Here is a 20,307-nt window from a genome sequence, read left to right as displayed (position 1 = left end):
CCGTGGAAGACACTGTAACTGTCAACGGTATCCGGCGGTAGTGGTAGAAAACACAGCTAAATAGACTTTGTCTCCTCAAACATGTTATTTAGAAATGATTTGATGTTCTTTGCAAAGAAGAGGCAGACACAGCTAATACTAAACCTAAGTAGGGTTCCCAGGGGCAGGGCAGCACAACTCTTACTAAAGTAACTTAGCTACATAATCATGAATTTTAAAATTCTAATTGGGTAATAAGCTATACGAATTTAAAACTGTATCCCTTAAGCCTTTACCTTATTAGTTCTTCATACTCTAATCAGTTAGTTGTATATTCACCTTTATGAAGGAAATTTAAGCCTTCCCTACCTGAAGTCTAAGTGTGAATTTATCACATATTCTGTATAAATTCAGTAACAAGCATAGTAATTGAAATGTCTTCCTCATATTGGTAATGAATCTCAGGAGGCAGTGAGAATAAACAAATGTAAAAAATAATAAACAGTTTGTGTAACAAAACAGCCAATTTTGATTAGATTAAAACCCTTTTCATTTAGGTTTTTACAGTATAAAATAGGTTTAATATTGAAATGGCACAAATTTGGAATCGTTATTAACTTTATTTGCCACTCTTTATAGACATTGGTCCACATGAAAAGTAGGGAGCATCTACTTCCACTTAGCATTCTATAGAACGACCAGAGTAACTTACTTACAAAAGGGGAAAAATTACTGAAATCATGCCCTAAGATGTCCCCCAGATGTTTTTGTGTGTATAATTACAAGCGTCTATAACTCCACAAAGCTAGTTCCTTCTTAGATCAATGTAGTATCTTTAATATCCACACCTGACCATTCGGATCACCAAACTTTCAGAAGAGGTTAAAAAACAGCTATAGTCTGTCAACCAGATGGAAGTCCAAATCTAAGTTACTATATAAGCACATACGTAGTTTAGAGCTGCTTGAAGTTAAAAACCTTTACTCGTTTCAGAGATATTTACATTAAGACGTTCATGTTCATAGTATATAACAGTCCTATTATTACTTTCACCTTTCCCATGTAAGTAAGTTAAGCATTTCAAATTCAGTGCATTTTCCCAACATAAGTAACACAAACTGTCCTAAATGTTTGTTTTACATTTATTTCAGTGCATGTTTCCAAATATTAAATGGAATGAAATTTATTATATTAAATGGTTATATCAATGAAATTATATTAAATGGTTATATCAATCATAGTATTTGAGCATATTATGGAACCTATATCACACAAATCAACTCACATCAATACTATAATTCACTCTAAAAGAACATCATCACAGGCACACAAAACAGAGAACACAAATCTGCTTTTTTATAAATTCACACTATCTACTTTACACTAAAAGATTTACTATAACGAAAACAGCCGATTTCCAAACCCCTTTTCTAAGTTGGCATAAGGAAAGTTCAATCCATTCGAATCTTCTGGTTTGTCATCCTATAAATGATGCTATCATATCCAGGATCCATGTTCCAAATATTGTAAGAGGTGATAATCACAGCCAAGGCCAAGGCGATCATTATCCAAAGTATCAGGTTGAAAACCACTGGATATTCAAAATTATACTTATATGCGAGGTTATAGGTACTTGATGGGTCCTTCTACAATAAAGAAAAGAAAATCAAGAGGGAAGAATGTTAAGTTAGGAAATTATCCCAATTTGCTAGCTACGATTCATTTATCTAACAAACTATATTAATAAGTGGCATAAGAGCTCCTTTTATATTAGGAGAAACCAAGAAGGGGGAGCCTTCACAGAGAAGGTTAGCACACTGTTGGTGGAAGTATATATAGTGCTCCGACTGCTTGCAGCACTGATAAACTGGACAGTGTGAGTATACTGTGATCCAGCCAGTTCATGCCCTGGGGAACACACTTCTAGATGTGTGCCAAGACATGTGCAAGGACATCCATCAACGGGATGGATAATTGTGGCACATCCCAGTGGAACATAGAGTAGTTCAGGTCATTTTACTGCTGTATTTATCAACTTGTGTGGCTCTTAAAAACAATACTGAGCCTTTGCGCAGAGAAAAATACATATAGTATGATTCTAGCAAATTCAATTACAGGCAAAACCAAACATTATTTAAGGATAAATACCTATGTATTAAAACTGTAAAGAAAAGCCAGGGAATGGTTAACATAATATTAAGGAGAGCAATTACCTCTAGATGGGGAGGGTAAAGGAATAAGACAAGAGGGAGCTTCAGAAGGACAAGAAGTATTCTCTAACGTTAAATTTTTAAAATTCTTTAACTAGTATTACGTTACATACTTTGTATGCTGTGTGCAGAAGGTGTGTCCTGCCAGGGAGGTTTTACATTTGCTTCCGCTGGAGGCCACGGGTCTTACCAGCCTGGGGCTGAGGTTTGTGTCAATTTCTTGGCCTGGGGCTTCCTAGAACTTGCGGGTAGTATAAACTTGAGCCTCAAACCCACACGAAGGTGGCCCTGTGGCCCTGTGGTTAAGGATTCCCTAGGAGACATTCCACCCCCAGCACATACCCCGACTGCACAGCCCCCAAGCTGCCTTCCTGTCTCCTTCTGCTGGCAGGCAGGCTGTTTTCTAGTCTGCCCTCTCACTGCGGGCACGGCCCTTTCAGGGTCCCAGCTTCACGGGGAGGCGTCAGTTCCAACTCCCCACAGAGAGCCAGTTGCTCGGTAACCCAACTGGAAATGTTCCCAGGGCAGCCTAACACAGTTCTCCAGTTCCCTTTCTTTAGTTGCTCCTTAAGAGTTTCCCTTACTTTTTTGAGAGTTAAACTGTGCACTCAAGAGGGTGTTTACTTTTTATCCACTATTTCTAGATGCTCTGTAGTCGGAAAAATTTTCGGTTTGTCTAGCCCGCCATGCTGTCTTAAACAGAGGTCCTTCCACTCCTGTTTAGGATGAAACAATCTCAAACCAGTCACATCTAGATTATCTTGAACACATTACTTTTGAGCATCTCACTCTAAGTCCCACACAGCGACTGGTAAAACTGAGGAGAGTGCGGGCTGCAAAATGGACCCAAAGGAGAGTGTCCATAAACGACTGGGAATCCAAGAGATGAAGCCAGCTGTAAGTAGTGTTCTTGGCCGTGCGCGCACACGCACTTGTTTTACTAGGGCTGGCACCCTTGCCTATCATCCTCTAAATGCTTAAAAATCAAAGCAAGATCCAGGTCAAAAAATTGTATTATAAAGAGTGTACGTAGCCGGAAAATGGGAGACTGTACCACAAAGACAATGTACCTCTGAGAAAAGCAGACTCCACAAGAGAGCGCCACACCACTCCCTCATGTTAACTTCTGAGGTCTCCTTGTAATACCCATATTTGAATTATCTTATGGGCTCTGACACATTTGCTTTTATCCCTAACAAAGTCTCGCATCCCTAACAGTCTTGCATTATCTGATTACAACCCCCAAAGAACTGAGCATCACTGGCAAAACACACATACCTATGCGAATAAGAAACCTACGTTTTAATTGTTTTTTCAGATTTACTGACTGCTCCTTCATACTGCCCACAAGTGATACAGGATTTCGTGGGTTTTTTAGAGTTAATTTTACAATTTTAAAGCAGGATCTGAAAACGTACTCACCGCTTGTTTTGCCTCAAGGATAGTCCTAGTCTTCCTCGCAAGGGATGTGTCGAACGATCTGACAGTCACTAACTCTACCACTGCATTCCCACCGTAGAGACTGTACATGTCATCTGCAAACTGAAGTTACTGACATTACTATGAATCTCAAGACACATACTTATTTAAAATTTTTGTAAAGCTTCTGTGCACCTACAAGAACAAATACAATTACCTACTGGCTCATGAAATACACTGTGTCTTAAAATAGGCAAGTCTTAAAGGTTTAAATATTCAGTAAAGTGTTAAGATTCAATGTATAAACGTTCAAAATAAAATTACTTCCAGAAAGGAGGAGTCACTGAATTTGTTGGTGTATAAATTGGGGGCAGGGAAGTAGGAAAAATGAAATCTTTGTTGTCTCTGGTTGATTGCAAACATCTACAAAGATTTAACCATGAAGCCTCACTGAAGAGCTGCAGGTGAATAATGTCAAGGGCAGAAGAAAACTAGCATTTACTAGTATCTGCTGAATGTCTGGTACTGTGCTAAGTGTTCTCCTTCGATTATTTCATAGGGATTAACAGGGACAGAGTTTCAGGGAAGCTGAAAGTTCTGGCGATGGATGGTGGTACAGTTGCCCAACAATGTGAATGTACTTAGTGCCACAAAGCTGTATACTTAGAAATGGTTAAATGGTAAATTTATGTTAGATATATTTTACCATGCCAAAAAGAAAAGAAAAAAGTACTGTGCTAGAGTTATTGATCATTTCCTATGCTGCCTATGCCAGCATTAGAAAGAGAGACATCCCTGGGATTTCCCTGGTGGTCCAGTGGTTAGGACTTGGCACTTTCACTGCCGGGGCCCGGGTTCAATCCCTGGTCGAGGAACTAAGATCCTGCAAGCCAAGCTGCTCGGCAAGGCCAAAAAAAAAAAAAAGACAGACATCCCAACATACACCTGTGACCTACTCCATCCTCGGTCACTGAAATTAGAGGGCCCTCAAAGAAGGTGAGTAAAAGACTTCATTCAATAGTATTTCACTAAGCAGATTTTTCCCATTAGGAGGCTAAAAGTCAAATGCTCTAACTGCTCACACCCCATTGATGGTTTACCTTTTGTAGAGCATCAACAAGGATCTTAGAAGCATCTCTAAATTGTTCAGAGTCTTCCCCGTAACGTTTCCCAATTTCGTCCAAACCTGCCAGCTCCAGTGAGTATAAATCAGGAGAATGATCCTTGGCTAGATGTTTATGTCGAGACAACTTAGGAGAACAAACAAACAAAAGGAAATAGATGAAGTATTGTCAAACACAGCCAGTTGGAGTTTTACACCTAACTAACTAGGCAGAAGCACCCCAGGATATCACAATAGTCTAGAACGGTGGCCAACAGAACTGGTTTAAATGGGAGTTTCTGATAAATCCAACACAAATCTCATTTTTAGGAGCAGTTACAATAAAAGCTCTTTTAAAAATTTCTTAGTTTAAAAACCTCAGATGGGGCTTCCCTGGTGGCGCAGTGGTTGAGAGTCCACCTGCCGATGCAGGGGACACGGGTTCGTGCCCCGGTCTGGGAGGATCCCACATGCCGCGGAGCGGCTAGGCCCGTGAGCCATGGCTGCTGAGCCTGCGCGTTCGGAGCCTTTGCTCCGCAACGGGAGAGGCCACAGCAGTGAGAGGCGCGCGTACCACAAAAAAAAAAAAAAAAAAAAAAAAACCTCAGATATGGGCCAGTGTATGAGAACAGATGGTTGGACCAGACTGATCCCAGGAGAGACGAGCCATCAGTGCTCACAGAGCAGACACCTCCCACACCACCCCACACTCCCCAAACCAACCCCACCGAGAGTTCGGGCAACAACTTCAGAAGACAGCACACGGGTAAGATTTTCTATTTCATCATAGGAGGTTTTGTTTTAAAGTCATTCACCAAAAAAAAAGAGAGAATACACTACAGGCATATATATTCCCTTCCCAACTTGGTCAACTGATTAGTCCAAACTGTTTACAAGAAATCAACAGGTCAGGTCCACAGCCAGGGTGGCCTTACTCCTAAGCCTGTGTTCTTGGAAGATATATTAATACTTACTATCCCTCCTAAAGGTAGAAATGCAAAGTAATTTGTTAACATGAGATGAGTTCAAAATTCCCAACACCACCACTGATTTCTCAACTTTCATGGAATCATAAATCTAGGGCACATACTTAAACTTTTTGACTGGTTTCACTGTCATTCAAGGACTCTCTAGAAATATCTTCTGGAACCAGAATAAATGGAACTGAAAAATTAGAGAAGCCTACTTACCAGACCTGAAATATCATGTAGCACTTGCAGTTCAGAAAGAAAAAGCAGATCGACCTGCAGAAAGAAATGAGCATTATTTTATTTTATTTTATTTATTTCTGCGGTACGCGGGCCTCTCACTGCCGTGGCCTCTCCCGCTGCGGAGCACAGGCTCCAGACGCGCAGGCTCAGTGGCCACGGCCCACGGGCCCAGCCGCTCCGCGGCACGTGGGATCTTCCCGGACCGGGACACGAACCCGCGTCCCCTGCATCGGCAGGCGGACTCTCAACCACTGCGCCACCAGGGAAGCCCAATAGCTTTATTTTTGATAAAGCTGTGATAAAGCATCTAAACTCTAAACTGGTTTTCCCTCAGGGCATCAGAATATTCTGGCACACTTCAATGAGGTCCTGCCAATAGCCTACTTTGCTCACATCCCTTGAAGAATAAAAGATGGTGGTCCTGGTCATCCAGAGTAGGTGAAGGAGGGAGGCTACCACAAAGGTGGCATGCCATGTGGTTAAGAGGGTGCATGAACAGGTGGTGAAGCTGACATACAGGAGTCAAAAGTAAGGATGGTGCCCTCCACTGTACAGTCAAGAATGAATTAGAAAAATAAGGCAACACATCAAAAGTGGCAGTGAATAATGGCTCCCACATTACCAGGTCCACACAGCTCTACCAACTAGTTACTGTGATTTCTGGCCTGTCATGGTGGCAACCCTTGCGCTAGAATGTAGTGCTATTCATTACTACAGATCAGCTCACAAAGAGTCAATTCATTCATGAGATTCATTTTTTAAAAATTACACTATAGGAAAAAAGAATCTACTCCAAGCAATAAACTTGCAAAACTTTTCATTTTCTAAAATTTCAAGTTTGCTGTAAAGTCAGGAGCATAAGAAATGGGAAATTACTAATGATATTCATTTATTCATTCAATAACTGTACTACTTACTTCATTGTTCCTACTCAGAGAATTGAGGGGAAGTGAACTGAGAACAGAGTTTTCTTGAAACAGTCGATTGCGGAGCTGTCTTAGTGTTACTGAGAGATCTTCAAAAACCGAGTTTGCCTTCCCCACCATGTACACTCTCTGCAAGAATCCAAAATTTTGTTACATTCTACAGATTAATTCCAATATACAGAGGTCTGTCAGCATTTTTCATGAAATTTTAAATTTTCATTAAATAAAGAAAGCTTATTTTTTAAAGCATTTAAAATAAAAACTGTATCACACTTACTTCCTCACTGGGAGCCAACTGTAAAACTACAGGAGTTTCTTCAGAAAATAAGGAGTGAATGGAATTTGCAACGCTGTCAAGACTAAAAGGAACTGCCTGAAATTTAATAGTGAGATCTTAATTATTATCTGAACCAAAATGGGAAGAAAAATCATTCACATAGTATTAAAAAAGGAGCCTTAAAAAAAAAAGTACCAGCATTTTCTATGGAAATTCAAAAGACCTAAATCATATCCAAACGTAGAGTCCTTTTGAGGGCAGAGAAGATTAAACAGCCCCCTAGTGGGCCAATGAGTTTGTCTCCCCAAATGTGCCTATATGAGAAAAAACGTGCAAAATGAAGGACAAAACACTACCTTGCACAAACGACCATTTTCTGGTGGTCATTCAGGTATTTTAAGCAGCAATACATCTGGTTTCAATACTGATAAAATGTGCCACAATGAATGTATATTCTACAATAATGTATTAACTTGCATTTAAGAGGTCAAAGGAATCTGAAGACTTGAATATAATTGAAAGACCTCATTTTTCATTTCAAAATTTTAAAAATGTTTAGTAAGATGTAGGGTTTGGTCTTAAGATAGACTGAAGACTCTTAGGCAAGGCATAAAGTATGTCACAAGAATTCTGAATGTGAAATTTATCTTGGGAACACATGATATTAATAAACTGTAATAGCTAATTGTGATAAAATGTACTTTCTTCCGTGAATTTATTATTAAAGTGAAACATACATATAATATGGTGCACAAATCTTGGAGTAACAGCTCAAGGAATATTTACAAATAGATATGCTCATATAACCCAACCAGAGCAAAACAAAACATCAGCACCCTACAAACCTCTCTCCCCACTCCTTCCACCCCCAAGGGTAACCAAAATTCTGACTTCTACTCCCATAGACCTGTTTTTGCCCCACATTATTTTTTAAAACAAATTATGGTAATTTTCCCCTCAGAAACTTATTTTATTCTCAATATTATTACAACAAGTAGTACAGTAATAATGTTTTTGTTTTAATGGAGATTTCATACAGTGATTTTTTCCCCCAGTAATTCCCTTTACTATTAAAAGGTTCATGTGTATAAGTAGCTCGTTAATGTGGGCCAGGCAGAAATAAATGTGATTAATAAACGTGAAGTGTAATCTATTTTTACTCTTACACAAGATGCATATTAACTCTTCCCCAAATTCTCTTAAAATAAGTTAATGAGTAAGTGCAGAAGGGGGAGAGTTCCAGCATCCTGTTACCAGCTCCCCGAGCCAGCCACACGCGCTCCTCCTCCTGCAAGCACGCACTTCACTTCCTTGGGCTTTGCAAGGAACATGAGAACATGTAACACAAACTCTCCAGCCTCATTTCACCTCAGTGGCACACACAGCAGGAAAGTTGAAGATTAAAGGTAACGTGTCCCTAGCAATCAAATTGGAGAAGCTACTGAGTCAGGTGAGCGCCAAACTGTGAAGGAAAAGAAAAAATTATATAGACTGCTATACTCAAAAAGGAAAAAAGGTCATGCTTCAAATCCCATGATTGTTTTCTTCTACTACATTATAAGGATGCACGTTTGTCCTGGGAAAAATGGAAATTCTGTATCTACAGGACTTGAAAATCTAATGATAACAGCTAGCTAATCAACAGAAGCTTTAAGTGGAATTCTAAGGCTTTTTTTGGGGGGGGCGGGTGGATTTTTCCCTCGGAGCCTTACTGCCAGTAAAAGGATTAGAAGCGGTCAGTCAGGGTCAAGCAATAACATGACCTCTTTCACAGCTTCCACTCCTATAAAATGAGGCTAGTCTGTTTTAAAATGTTTAGTTTTGGATTGTAGGCTAATGAAAATCTTAATGGCATATTGGATTTTTAATATACTTTATTTTTATTTTTTGGCTGTGCTGCGTGGCATATGGGATCTTAGTTCCCTGACCAGGGATGGAACCTGTGCCCCCTGCAGTGGAAGCGCGGCGTCTTAACCACTGGACCGCCAGGGACATCCCATATATACGTTTTTAAAAGAGATCTTCTACAGTGATTTTCACAGAAATCACACAACAAGCTACTTAATAATCTTTGCAAAGACTAAAAGTATCTTTTTCACGTCTTTCATTTTTATTGTTCCCTTCCTTCCATTTACTCTGAAATTCTTCTGGTTTCTTTAACTCATTAATTTCCAATCTTTTAAATTATCTAACGTGCATGTAGGGTTATAAATTTTCCCTCTTCTTACCACTTTAGCTGTACCCCACAATTTTTTAAATATATGGCATATTTGTGTTATTCAGTTCCAAATAATTTCAACACTTCCACCATAATTTTCTCCTCAACCAATGAATTATTTAGGACTGTGTCTATTCCAGCTATCTTTTCTTGTTGGCTTTTTAAAAATTAATTTTTAAGAGTTATATATACATGTGGTTTAAAGAGACAATTCTCTAAGACTTTCTATGGAAGATAAGTTTGCCCACCCATTTCCTATTTCTATGAGGTACTTTCTTTCCTCCCCCATCTTTTTTCTTCCTGACTTCAAGTTAATTTTTCCAGTTTTATTGAGATACCATTAACATACATCACTGTGTAAGTTTTAAGGTATACAACATGATGGTTTGACTTACATATACTGTGAAATGATTACTGCAATAAGTTTAGTGAACATCCATCATCTCATATAGATACAAAGAGAAAGCAAAAAAGAAAATTTTTTTCCTTGTGATAACTTAGAATTTACCCTCTTGACAACTTTCATATGTGTCACACAGCAGTGTTAACTACAGTCATGCTGATTGAACATTACATCCTTAGTACCTATTTATAGCACTCACCTTCAAATCCTTTGTTTCCTTTTCTTTTTACCACCACCTCTAAATAATGTTTATACTACTCTATCTTGATTTTTCAATTTTAGGCATTATGTATTTATCGCCCATTGTAGAAAATGAGGATCTAGCTCTCCCATATTACCAACCACAGCCCTATCCCCTTACAAGCACTCTATCTCTCCACCCTCCCAATAGTTATAATTTTCATTTCTGTATCATTTTATTATAACTACTTAAACAATATTCTCAGCCTAGCTTCATACTATGCAATTCCTGCTTTTCCTTTCTTGCGTTTCTGGTCCCTAATGGCAATGATGAGAAATCTGCTACCATTTTACTCTCATTCCTTTGTCATGACAGTGTCTTTTCTCTCTGGGAAGATTATTAGCATCCTTGACAGTTCTTCAATTTCACTATATTTAGGTGTTGATTTGGCTTTAGCCTACCTCAGTGTGCTCTAAACCTGAGGAGTCGTATCTTGTATTTGTTTCTACCATTTCCAAGCGTTTTTTAAGGTATCATTTTGTTATTGTATTCAGATTTAACTGCATTGTGGTCAGAGAGGGTGGTTTATATGATACTGATTATTATCCATTGAGATTTGCCTTGTGGCCTAGTACATGGTCATTTCTGTAAGCATGTCATGTGTGCTTGGAGATAATCTATACTAGACCACAGGAAAAGTGTGAACCACCCCCCCACCAAAATCAGCATCATATAGACCAGTGTTACAATGCAGTGAAATGAGAAACTGAAAAATTAAAAAAATTAAAAATTATTTTGAAAGAACCCATATGTTACAACACTTCTAAATAACTCATGGGTTAAAGAAATCAGTATAAATTACAAAATATTTTTAAGTGAAAATGAAAGCACCACATATCAAAAATATCTTTTAACTGCCTCTGGTTTCTATCCCTTCCTTTAACTCTTTCACAATTTTAATATATGTATTTTTAAATCTCTTTTTGAGGCTGGTCTGTTATCTGTAGTAGTTCTAGGGGGATGAATTCTGTTTGTTGCACCTGCTGACTTTCTCATGGCATTTTTATCCTTCAAATGTTTGGTAAATTCAACTCCTCTTCAATTCTTTTTTACCGAAGGACCCCTGGGCTGGGGAGGTGTCTGTGTGGGGTGGATTGTGTGAATTTGGAGCATGTGACTCTGCACAGCACAAGCCCATAGTTCCGATTTCTCTTAGGGGGGCTCTTTGGGCCCCACAGCTAAGGGTGGCAACCCAGCTCCTTCACGGTAGCCCTGGGGCAGCTGGGGTTTTGATACTCCTCCTTTCAAGAACAAGACAGCATTTTATAGCCCCAGGCTTTCTGTAGGGAACAGAATTTCACCTTCAGCTCCTGCTCACCACTGTGGCTTTTGAATTCATATTCATATCTGGCACCTGTGTGTACCCCTTGCTTGCTTTCAAGTTTAGTGATACATGTAAAGATGTTTGGTGACTTCTATATGCTTACAGTAGAAGGAGGGCCTCTCACAACAGCTCAGTCAGCCATACTGCCTGAAAGGCCAGTGAAGGGATAAGTGAGCTAGCAAAATTGCTTCCAGTCTCTTTCTTACACAAAATGATAAAATTCTGAAGGGAAGGTGACAAAATAATGCCCTAGAAAATGTCAGCAGGTTACACCCTCAACTGGTTTCTCTTTTTTGAGCCTCTGACTATTCTAAGAGTGGGCCAATTTCTCTACCTGTTACCTTAGAAAGTATTCTCATCCATGGCAAACAGCCAAGTCTCAATAAATTTACAACCATCATATAATTTAAAAAAAAACTATCAGCTCGGTGCTTTGTGACCGCCTGGAGGGGTGGAATAGGGAGTGTGGGAGGGAGGGAGACGCAAGAGGGAAGGGATATGGGAACAGATGTATATGTATAACTGATTCACTTTGTTATAAAGCAGAAACTAATTAAAAATAAATAAACAAAAACAAAAAAAACCAAAACTGTCAGTGCATTAAAAAAAAAAAAAAGACGAGTGCTTAGAACACAATCCATAATGACAGCTGACAAGACAAAATTTTAAATGCATCCCTTTAATTCCTTATAATAAATACTCACATTTTCCAAAGGGTACGAAATGACACTGCCTGGGGGTAGAGCAAGCTTGTCCACTCCCTTCACCATCACCATAATGGTAGCCCGAGGACGGTGGAATAGGTTACCCACTGCGAGTCCCGGCCAAGAAAGGTCCTACACATTGAAAAGTGTGAAACTGTGCCAATTATCAACTCAGGAAACCATTTCCCTAATAACATCTAACAAGCAGAATTAAGGGGTACTGGGATGACACTGGCAATGAAAACTCACAGGGACAGCAAATGTCTTATTTAAAGCAGTAGTTGCAATCTCCTAATTGAGGATGCTGATTTCTACCTTCTTCATTTTCTTAAACTTCTACAGACTTGAAACAATAAAGTCTTAATAATAAGTCATCTCAAACCTTCTGTGGAAAAAAGCAGGCAAATAAACCAAATGTAGGTACTTCTCAAATTCCAGATTACAAAACATTCTCTTTTCCATATAACCATGGACATTTTCTTCCCTCACATCATTCTTTGCCCTTACCTACAGCATCATTTTTCTCTTTCACAGTGACACAGCAAGGCTACCATTACAACATTCTCTTTAGACTAAGTGCTTTATAAATAAAATTCCTGCTGAAAGTAACTCATAGTAGTTTATTAATAATTATTTCTAAAGGTTACTTTGACAGCCATTTGTAGTCAAAATTAAGTTTGTAAAGAACTAGGTATAAATTTCATCCTTAAATGTAAACAACCCATCAGGTTCATGCAAGGAATGCAGGGGCTCCACCCAAAGGCCCAGCAGAGAGGCAGTTCCCATGCATTGCTTCTGGTTTCAAGGACACTCAGGACCTAGGAAGAATGTTCCTTTGAGTGATTGATGATATCTAGAGACCACCTCAAAAGCACCAAAGTTTAAAGTGGGAGGAGATAGGAAGATACAGCAAACTCCATCTCCTTTCTTCCAGCCCTGAGCTTTATAAGATGTCTCATACTGACTGGACCTAGGCCCCCTACGCAACAATCATGTAAGCAGCCAGTTATAACAAAAGGTTATGGCTACTGACCACACTATTTTCCTAAACTCAGGTAAGATGCATATACATTTTATCATTCATAAAAAATTGCAATGGACTGAATGTATGTGTCTCCTCAAAATTCACATTGCAAAATCCTAATCCCTCCAGTATGACAGTATTAGGAGGAGGGGCCTTAGGGAGGTAACTACACTAGGAAGATGGAATCCTCATGAATGAGATTACAGCGCCTTACAGAGGGGACCCCAGAGGGCTCTCTCCGGCTCTCTCCACCATGTGAGGATACAACAAGAAGCTGGCAGTCTGCAACCCAGAGAGGGCCTTCACCAGAACCCTACCATGCTGGCACCCTGATCGCAGACTTCCAGCCCCTAGAACTGTGAGAAATAAATGTTTATAAAGCACCCAGTCTATGGTACTTTGTAATAGCAGCCTGAACCAAGACACAAGTCTATCATGTGTACTGGAAAAACACAATAAAATTATACATCCTATTAATAGTAGGACAGATGCATTCTCTTATATAACAAAGAACGTCACTACTATGAATAAACGATTACATGGTTAATGTTTTATAATGATTTGTTTTCATAATCGAGCTTGGAACACTTATCCAGAATCTCCCTGACTACAAATAAGCTTTTTACTTTTGTAATCTGGACCTATGTTGGCCCGTTGCTTTCCTGGCCTATTATCAGAAATCAACAAAAATGCTTTCAGAAGCAGCTCCAAATATTTTTTTAAAATACACATACTTCTTTCACAGAGAAGCCCATGGACAATGCAGCCACGTCTGGGATTCGCTCTCCTGGTATGGGCCAATTTCCATCCCGGAAAACAACAGACCCTGGTGATCTTAATATACTGAACTCGTTCCCTAAGACACCTGAAAGGAAAACAGATTAATAAGTGATCACCATCATAAATCTTTTGCACCCACATTGAAAATTATTAAATATAATACATACTTTCCCATTCTCCATTGACTTTAGCATACTAAATTTTGATTGGACAAAATGCTAAAACCTAAACATCAACAAATTCTTTTTCAAAGTATCACTGTAAGAACTTAAGTCCATACATTCTGCTGTAACACAGTTACAACTATGAAACAAGATTCTCCTAATGATCTAGGTGCCTTCCTACAGATGGCCCTTAAACAGGGGCATGTGGCAATTTGGCAAGAATTAGAAATCAGCAGCATTTCTCCACATTTTTAAACAACAAAAACCAAAACCTTGGCCCAGACCAGAAAGGAAGAAAAGAAACTTGAAATCTCTAAACTATTTCTACCATCGAGGGCTTCCCTGATGGCTCAGTGGTTAGGAATCCGCCTGCCAATGCAGGAGACACGGGTTCGAGCCCTGGTCCAGGAAGATCCCACATGCCGCGGAACGACTCAGCCTGCGCTCTAGAGCCCACGAGCCGCAACTACTGAGCCCACGTGCCACAACTGCTGGAGCCGTCGTGCCTAGAGCCCGTGCTCCGCGACAAGAGAAGCCACTGCAATGAGAAGCCCACACACCACAACGAAGAGTAGACCCCGCTCACGTCAACTAGAGAAAGCCCGCGCATAGCCACGAAGACCCAACACAGCCATAAATAAATAAACAAATAAATATTTCTACCGTCAATCCTCTCTTGAAAATGCAAATTCATAAAATTACTAGTATATCATGCCAAAACTTCAGCAGGTTAGTATATCTTAGGATAGATCATAGCTTCCCTTATGTCCCACAGGCAAAGCTAGTGAAATGAGTACTGTCAAATGGGGGGGTCCACCTTACCAGTCAGAATGTAAAATACTTCAGACTCTAGAAACAAAGTCCAGGACATAGTATTTCCAATGCACATATCAAGAGGCTGAGAAAAGGTATTCTGTAGTAATAAAGTCAGCTAGTCTAGGGGTGTGGGGCCTGGGATTAAGAGGTGAGAATGAGAATAAAGGGACTATGTTATAGGCCCTCCAAGGCTAAGGATGAGGTGTCTTGCATCTTCACCCATCGTGAGTTAACCCAATGATGTCTAGATTACACAAGGACAAGTAACTAATGGAAACTTCTGAGTTCCTATGAAAAGATTAGTTCCAAGTCCAAAACAAATCTTGGTCATGCCTAGTACAGGAAAATTAGACTTTAATAAAGCATCACTGTTACTCTCTTGACCTAAAGAAAGTACTGCTTACAGGCTATGGGAATAACGTTGGAAGCAACAGTAAATGTTTTGGTGTTGCAGTATTGACAGTAAATAAAAGGCCTCAGGATGGTGCTGGTACAACATGAAGAGTTTCATTCAGCACAGCCACTAGAGCAGGAATTTCCAAACTGCTCTACCCGAAGGCAGACAAAAAAAAATTAGCAGGATGGAATGGCAGTTTGTAAATGATAGACATCTTGGTTCGCTGAAGTAGTAGTTAACTGCAAACTCTAAGGAAAATGGGGCAGCAAGGAAGGCATACTTTCTGAATACCACACACACTTAAAGAACAATATCTGGATCTGGAGACTGCCTTGTTTGAGATGCAGCCCTACTCACTCGACCCCAGCAGAGCTCTACTAAATTACTTTGCCTCAACTTTGTAGTTAGAATCCACTTCCACACCTGTACAACAGTCCTTCAGGAGCCTAGAGCCTCAGAAAACCTTACAAAGACTCCTATACTGAGAAACTGCTGCTTCACGCAGGCATCTCCGGGATACCTGAAAGAAGGTCACCCACCTCTACCTGAATATGACCAGTGAATGGGGATGCCACCTCAGCACTACGTTTGCCAGCAACCATCTCCATTGTCCCAACATTCTAATCCTTTAAAAAGTTTAAGAAGTTGGCTTCCCAACTTCTCTCAACTTCCAGTTTTATCACTCCCAACTCGGTCTCACCAGATACCCTCATCTCCAGCTTCAAGAGAAAGCACAGGAATTCCTCCAGCTTCCTGCTTCCTCTCCCCATCACAAGTTTATCTGCACAAGCCCCTATCCTTATCTCCTCTCCCTCCAGGTGCTGGCAGGGATGTCCCTCCTCCGGTTGAAAATATCCCATGGTTCAGCCTTCAAGGGACCTTCATTCATTCACCTACTGAATTATTCATTCAGGGTTTATTAAGTCTCTATTCTGGAACAGACGATGTATCAGGAGTTAGGTGGCTATATGGTTTGGGGCATACGAAGCTGGCCCTGTACAAAAGAGCTCCACGAGGGCAGGGGTTTCAGTCTGTCTTGTTCACACAGTATCCCCAGGGCTGAAAACGGTGCCTGGCACACCGGTGCTCAATAGATACTTGTTGAGTGAATGAATGAAGCCACATGTTGCACTAGCCGTTTCCCCTCTCAACTGGCTCTTTCGCTTCAGCATAAAAATACGCGTAGGGTGCTCCCATTCTAAAATCCAAACCACAAAACCCTTCCTTTGGTCCTACCAGCCTCCACCTACCTCTGCTTCCCTTCAGACGAAGAATCCTGGAGGAGTTGTCAGCCATCACTGGCTCTGCTACTTCTTCATCTCCTGTTTGCTACCTAACCCACAGCTTCTGACCCCACCACGCCACTGAAATGACTCACCAAATCCCAAAGACAATTTTCAGCCCTCAATTTATGTAACTTCCCAAAGCAACTGATACTGACAACTCCTTCCTTGAAACTCTCCTGCCTTGGCCTCCATAAGCCCGGGCCCCTGGTTTTCCTTCCAATCCCTCTGGCTGCTTTTCTCCTCAGTTTCTTCCCCTTCCCATCCTTTAAAGCAGTGACGTCCAAACTTTTGCGATTTCAACCCTTTCAGTATAAAGTTTGAAAGTATTCCCAATATACATATATTTACTTATAGAGTATATATTTGTAGTATAAAATATATATTCATAATATATTACAGAACACACAAAATAGAAATTTTTTAAAAGGATGAGACAACTTAGTATTCTTCCCAATTTAATCATGAGAAAATAGCAGACAAGCCCAAATTGAGGGACATTCTACAAAAATATCTGACCATTACTATAAAAAAGAGAGAGAAAATGAGAGACAAATGGAATTTCCAGTACATTCTTCTGGCATCCCAATATCACTGGGCACACTCCACTTTGGAGATCTGCAGCTCCATTCCTGACCCTCACCGCTTTCTATTCTACACTGTTCTACAATGGAGTGTCCCCCTGGCTGAGCTGCAAACACCAAAAACACACTAATGGCTCCCAGATTTTTATATTCAGCCTAGATTTCCCTTGAGCCTTAGGCCTACATACCCCACAGTCAGCTGAGCAGTTCCTTCTAAGTCCCATGGGTCCTTCAAACTCAACAGGTTCAGAACTGAATTCACCATTTTTCCATACACGCCTCCTACATTCTCTGTATCAAAGGATGACACCACCTTCCACGCAGCTGCTCGAATTAGTCATCTTTAAATCCTTCCTCAGCACCACAGCTAATCAACCAATGAATTCTGTCCATCTTTTGTTCTTCTTCTTATCTCACAACCCTTTCCCTTCCATGTCCAGGGTCCGCATCAGGCCCTCCCCACTTCAGGCCCTCCTGAGGCTTGATAGAACTGGCCGCCTTATGACCCGTCATGCCACTCTCGGATCCAGCCTTCCCAGCATCTTTTCAAACTACAGATCTGAACATTCACCCTTCAGCTCAACCACCTTCACTCGATGCCCGGAGCCTCTGAAACAAAATCCAAAATGTAACACCCAAAGCACTTCACCACCCTTCCTTCTGGGATCTCCCCAACTTAACCCCTATACGTTTCAGCTCCACCAAACTATTCCCTCTTCTGCTCTCACACCTCTGTGCTTTTACACATACTGTTCTGTCAAAAATGCCTTTTCTTCCCACCCCAACCTTTCACACATTTGCCTGTGAGGCACCCTGCCTAGGGAAATTTCCCCCAGCCTCCCCAGTCTGGGAGAGAGGTTAGGAATCCTTCCCCTCTTCGGGAACTCCCACCATACTATGCTGTCATCTATGAATGGGGATGGAATCAACAAGTGAAAAAATAAGCAGGTCCTACTTTTGACCTCTGGGGCATCAGTGACCAAACTGAATCCCTCTTCAACATGACATCCCTTCAAATTCCATGTGTTCACCCTTGGCCTTTTCTCTCCAAGCTAAACATCTGAATTTTTTTCAAATACTCCTCATGACCTGGTATTCATAACCCTAGATCCCTTCCCCTGGTCTCTGGTTTGGTAACACCATTTTAAAGGACTTATATATATTTTTTCTCAAATAGAGAAGTCAGATCTCTTAAAGATGTTTTCCATTAAATCACATTTAGTCATTGTGGAAAATAGTAATTTAACCTCATCTGACAAGACCATGCAGCGCAGAAGCTGACAGGATCAGATTCTTGATCTGTATGAACTAGACTACTAGTTAGGAAAGCAGGTTCAAACCATATACAGAAGCAATTATTTTGCCTCAGACCAAAACCTAACAAAACCCCCTAAACCTCACTGAATCAAAATAATATCAATCATAACATTAAAACATGGAATTTCAGCGAGATGTTCAGTTAAATCACAGTATCAAAGGGAAGATCTTTAAATTTCAAAAACTGAATTTAAAAACTTAAAAAATTCCCCCAAAGAAATTGAGTAGATAGATCAGAACGACCTTGACAGAGCCAGAGACGAAAGGTACAATACAACCTTGAAATTTGGGGGTCATTAAAGTAAGTGTAACTATCATCAACACACAACACTGGGCAACTCCAGGGATGGAGAAAACCTGCAGATTTCAAAAACATCAAAGGTCTATACCTTCATGTAGAATTAAACCACCATTCCCAAAGTGGGGCATCTCAGCACCTCACAGAGCAGCGGCACAGGCGTCCTACAGATTTTTAACGTCTAGGTTTTGAATCGACACACTGGGGAACAGGGACCCATTCCTCCAAACTGTTCTCAACTCGGCCTCTTGTTCACCACCGTGCCCCCAGTCCCAGCCCCCATCATTCCCACATTCTCACACCTGTGCCACGACACGTATAATGGGAAAGGCCCAGGCTTTGGAACCAGCTGATCTGGGTTCAATTCCAGCTCTGCGGCTTACTACTTGTGTGCTGTTTGGGTAATTTATCTAGGCTTGACCACTCTGTAAAACGAGGGTGATAGCCTCTTCTAAGGATTGGTGTAAAATTAACCGAATTACATGATGCACGGTAAGAGACCAATTATGAGCTGACTTGCATTCCCCTTGTTGAATGCTAGGGAACCTAGGTTCCACGGAGAAAACTACCACTTATTTGACATGTGACCCTAAGAACGTGACTCACATCTTAGTTTCCAAATCCTTAAAATTGGAAACTATTGCAAACTACTGAGAGGAACTTTAAATTCTCCTTGAGAAATAATCATACAAAAACAATTACTCCACCTCCAACTTCCGTATCCTGAAACACTGGGGGGAGTGGGGAGATTTCACCAATTACTGACGACAACCGCTAGAAATGAAGACACCAGAAAAATGCAAAGAAAAGCAGCAGCTGATGGCAGCTGATAAGTCTGCCTTCGCTTCTTCGCAGAGGGCGGCGGTTCAACAGTTGACTGAGAAATGCATCCCCGTCCTCCGAAGCGCCTCCTGAGCCGGAAGAGGCTGGAGCAAGACAGGCGGACGCGCCTTTCTTGAAGAGGCAGAGGGTGGAGGCCGGCTCAGGTGCCCCCACGCAGCCCAGCCCCGCCCGGCCCCAGCAAGCCCGCCAGGCCGCGCCGCCACAGGCCGGCCCGGAGAGAAGGCGGAGAAGGAGGCGGCTGGGGCGAGGCCATCGCCAGCTGCCCGCACTGCGGCATCCGCCCCACTGCCGCCCACCCGCGGCCACCCCCGAGTCCCGCGGCCCGGGACCTCACCCGCCACCAAGAAGGACAAGAGCACGACGAGCACAGCCATGGTTCCGCAGCGGCCGCAGCAGTGCAGGGCGACACGGAGCGGACCGGCGGGACGCGAGAGACCACCGCAGCACGAGAGGCCGACGAGCTCGGGCTCGCCCTGACTCCCTGAGCCCGCCCCGTCTCCGCCTCCTCTGGGACGGCTGCAGCCTTCTCCACCAATCGCCAGCTACGCCGCGGCCTGCGGAAGAGACGAAGCCTGGGAAACGTCAGCCTCATGGGCGGAGCCTAACTTGATGGATGGAAGGCCCTGCCAATGGCAGGCAGGGATCGAAGAGCCGGGCAGTTCCTCCCCCGGCCCGTGACGACCGGTCACGGGATGGAGGGTAGGGTGGGTGGTCGGGGGCTGGGGGGATGACGAAACCTGTCGAAGAGTCCAGAAAGCCCACAGGGTGGGGCTGCCTCCCGGGTGCG

General features: G+C 41.7%; 1 protein-coding gene across 1 annotated transcript; it reads right to left on the bottom strand.

The window, feature by feature from the left end:
• Positions 1-579: 579 nt before the first annotated feature.
• ATP6AP2 (ATPase H+ transporting accessory protein 2) lies at positions 580-20,040 on the bottom strand. The gene is made up of 9 exons (XM_082609005.1): positions 19,855-20,040; positions 13,773-13,903; positions 12,015-12,146; positions 7,125-7,220; positions 6,839-6,976; positions 5,901-5,954; positions 4,709-4,858; positions 3,612-3,731; positions 580-1,625 (listed from the first exon to the last, which is right to left on the bottom strand). Exons 1-9 carry the CDS (start codon positions 19,892-19,894, stop codon positions 1,431-1,433), a joined length of 1,056 nt encoding a protein of 351 aa, XP_082465131.1. The 5' UTR covers positions 19,895-20,040; the 3' UTR covers positions 580-1,430.
• Between the last annotated feature and the right edge of the window lie 267 nt (positions 20,041-20,307).

The sequence above is a fragment of the Mesoplodon mirus genome (genome assembly GCF_964341445.2).
Source record: "Mesoplodon mirus genome assembly, chromosome: X".
In the NCBI taxonomy this organism is placed as follows: domain Eukaryota; kingdom Metazoa; phylum Chordata; class Mammalia; order Artiodactyla; family Ziphiidae; genus Mesoplodon; species Mesoplodon mirus.
This window is presented reverse-complemented; position numbering and strand designations above follow the sequence as displayed.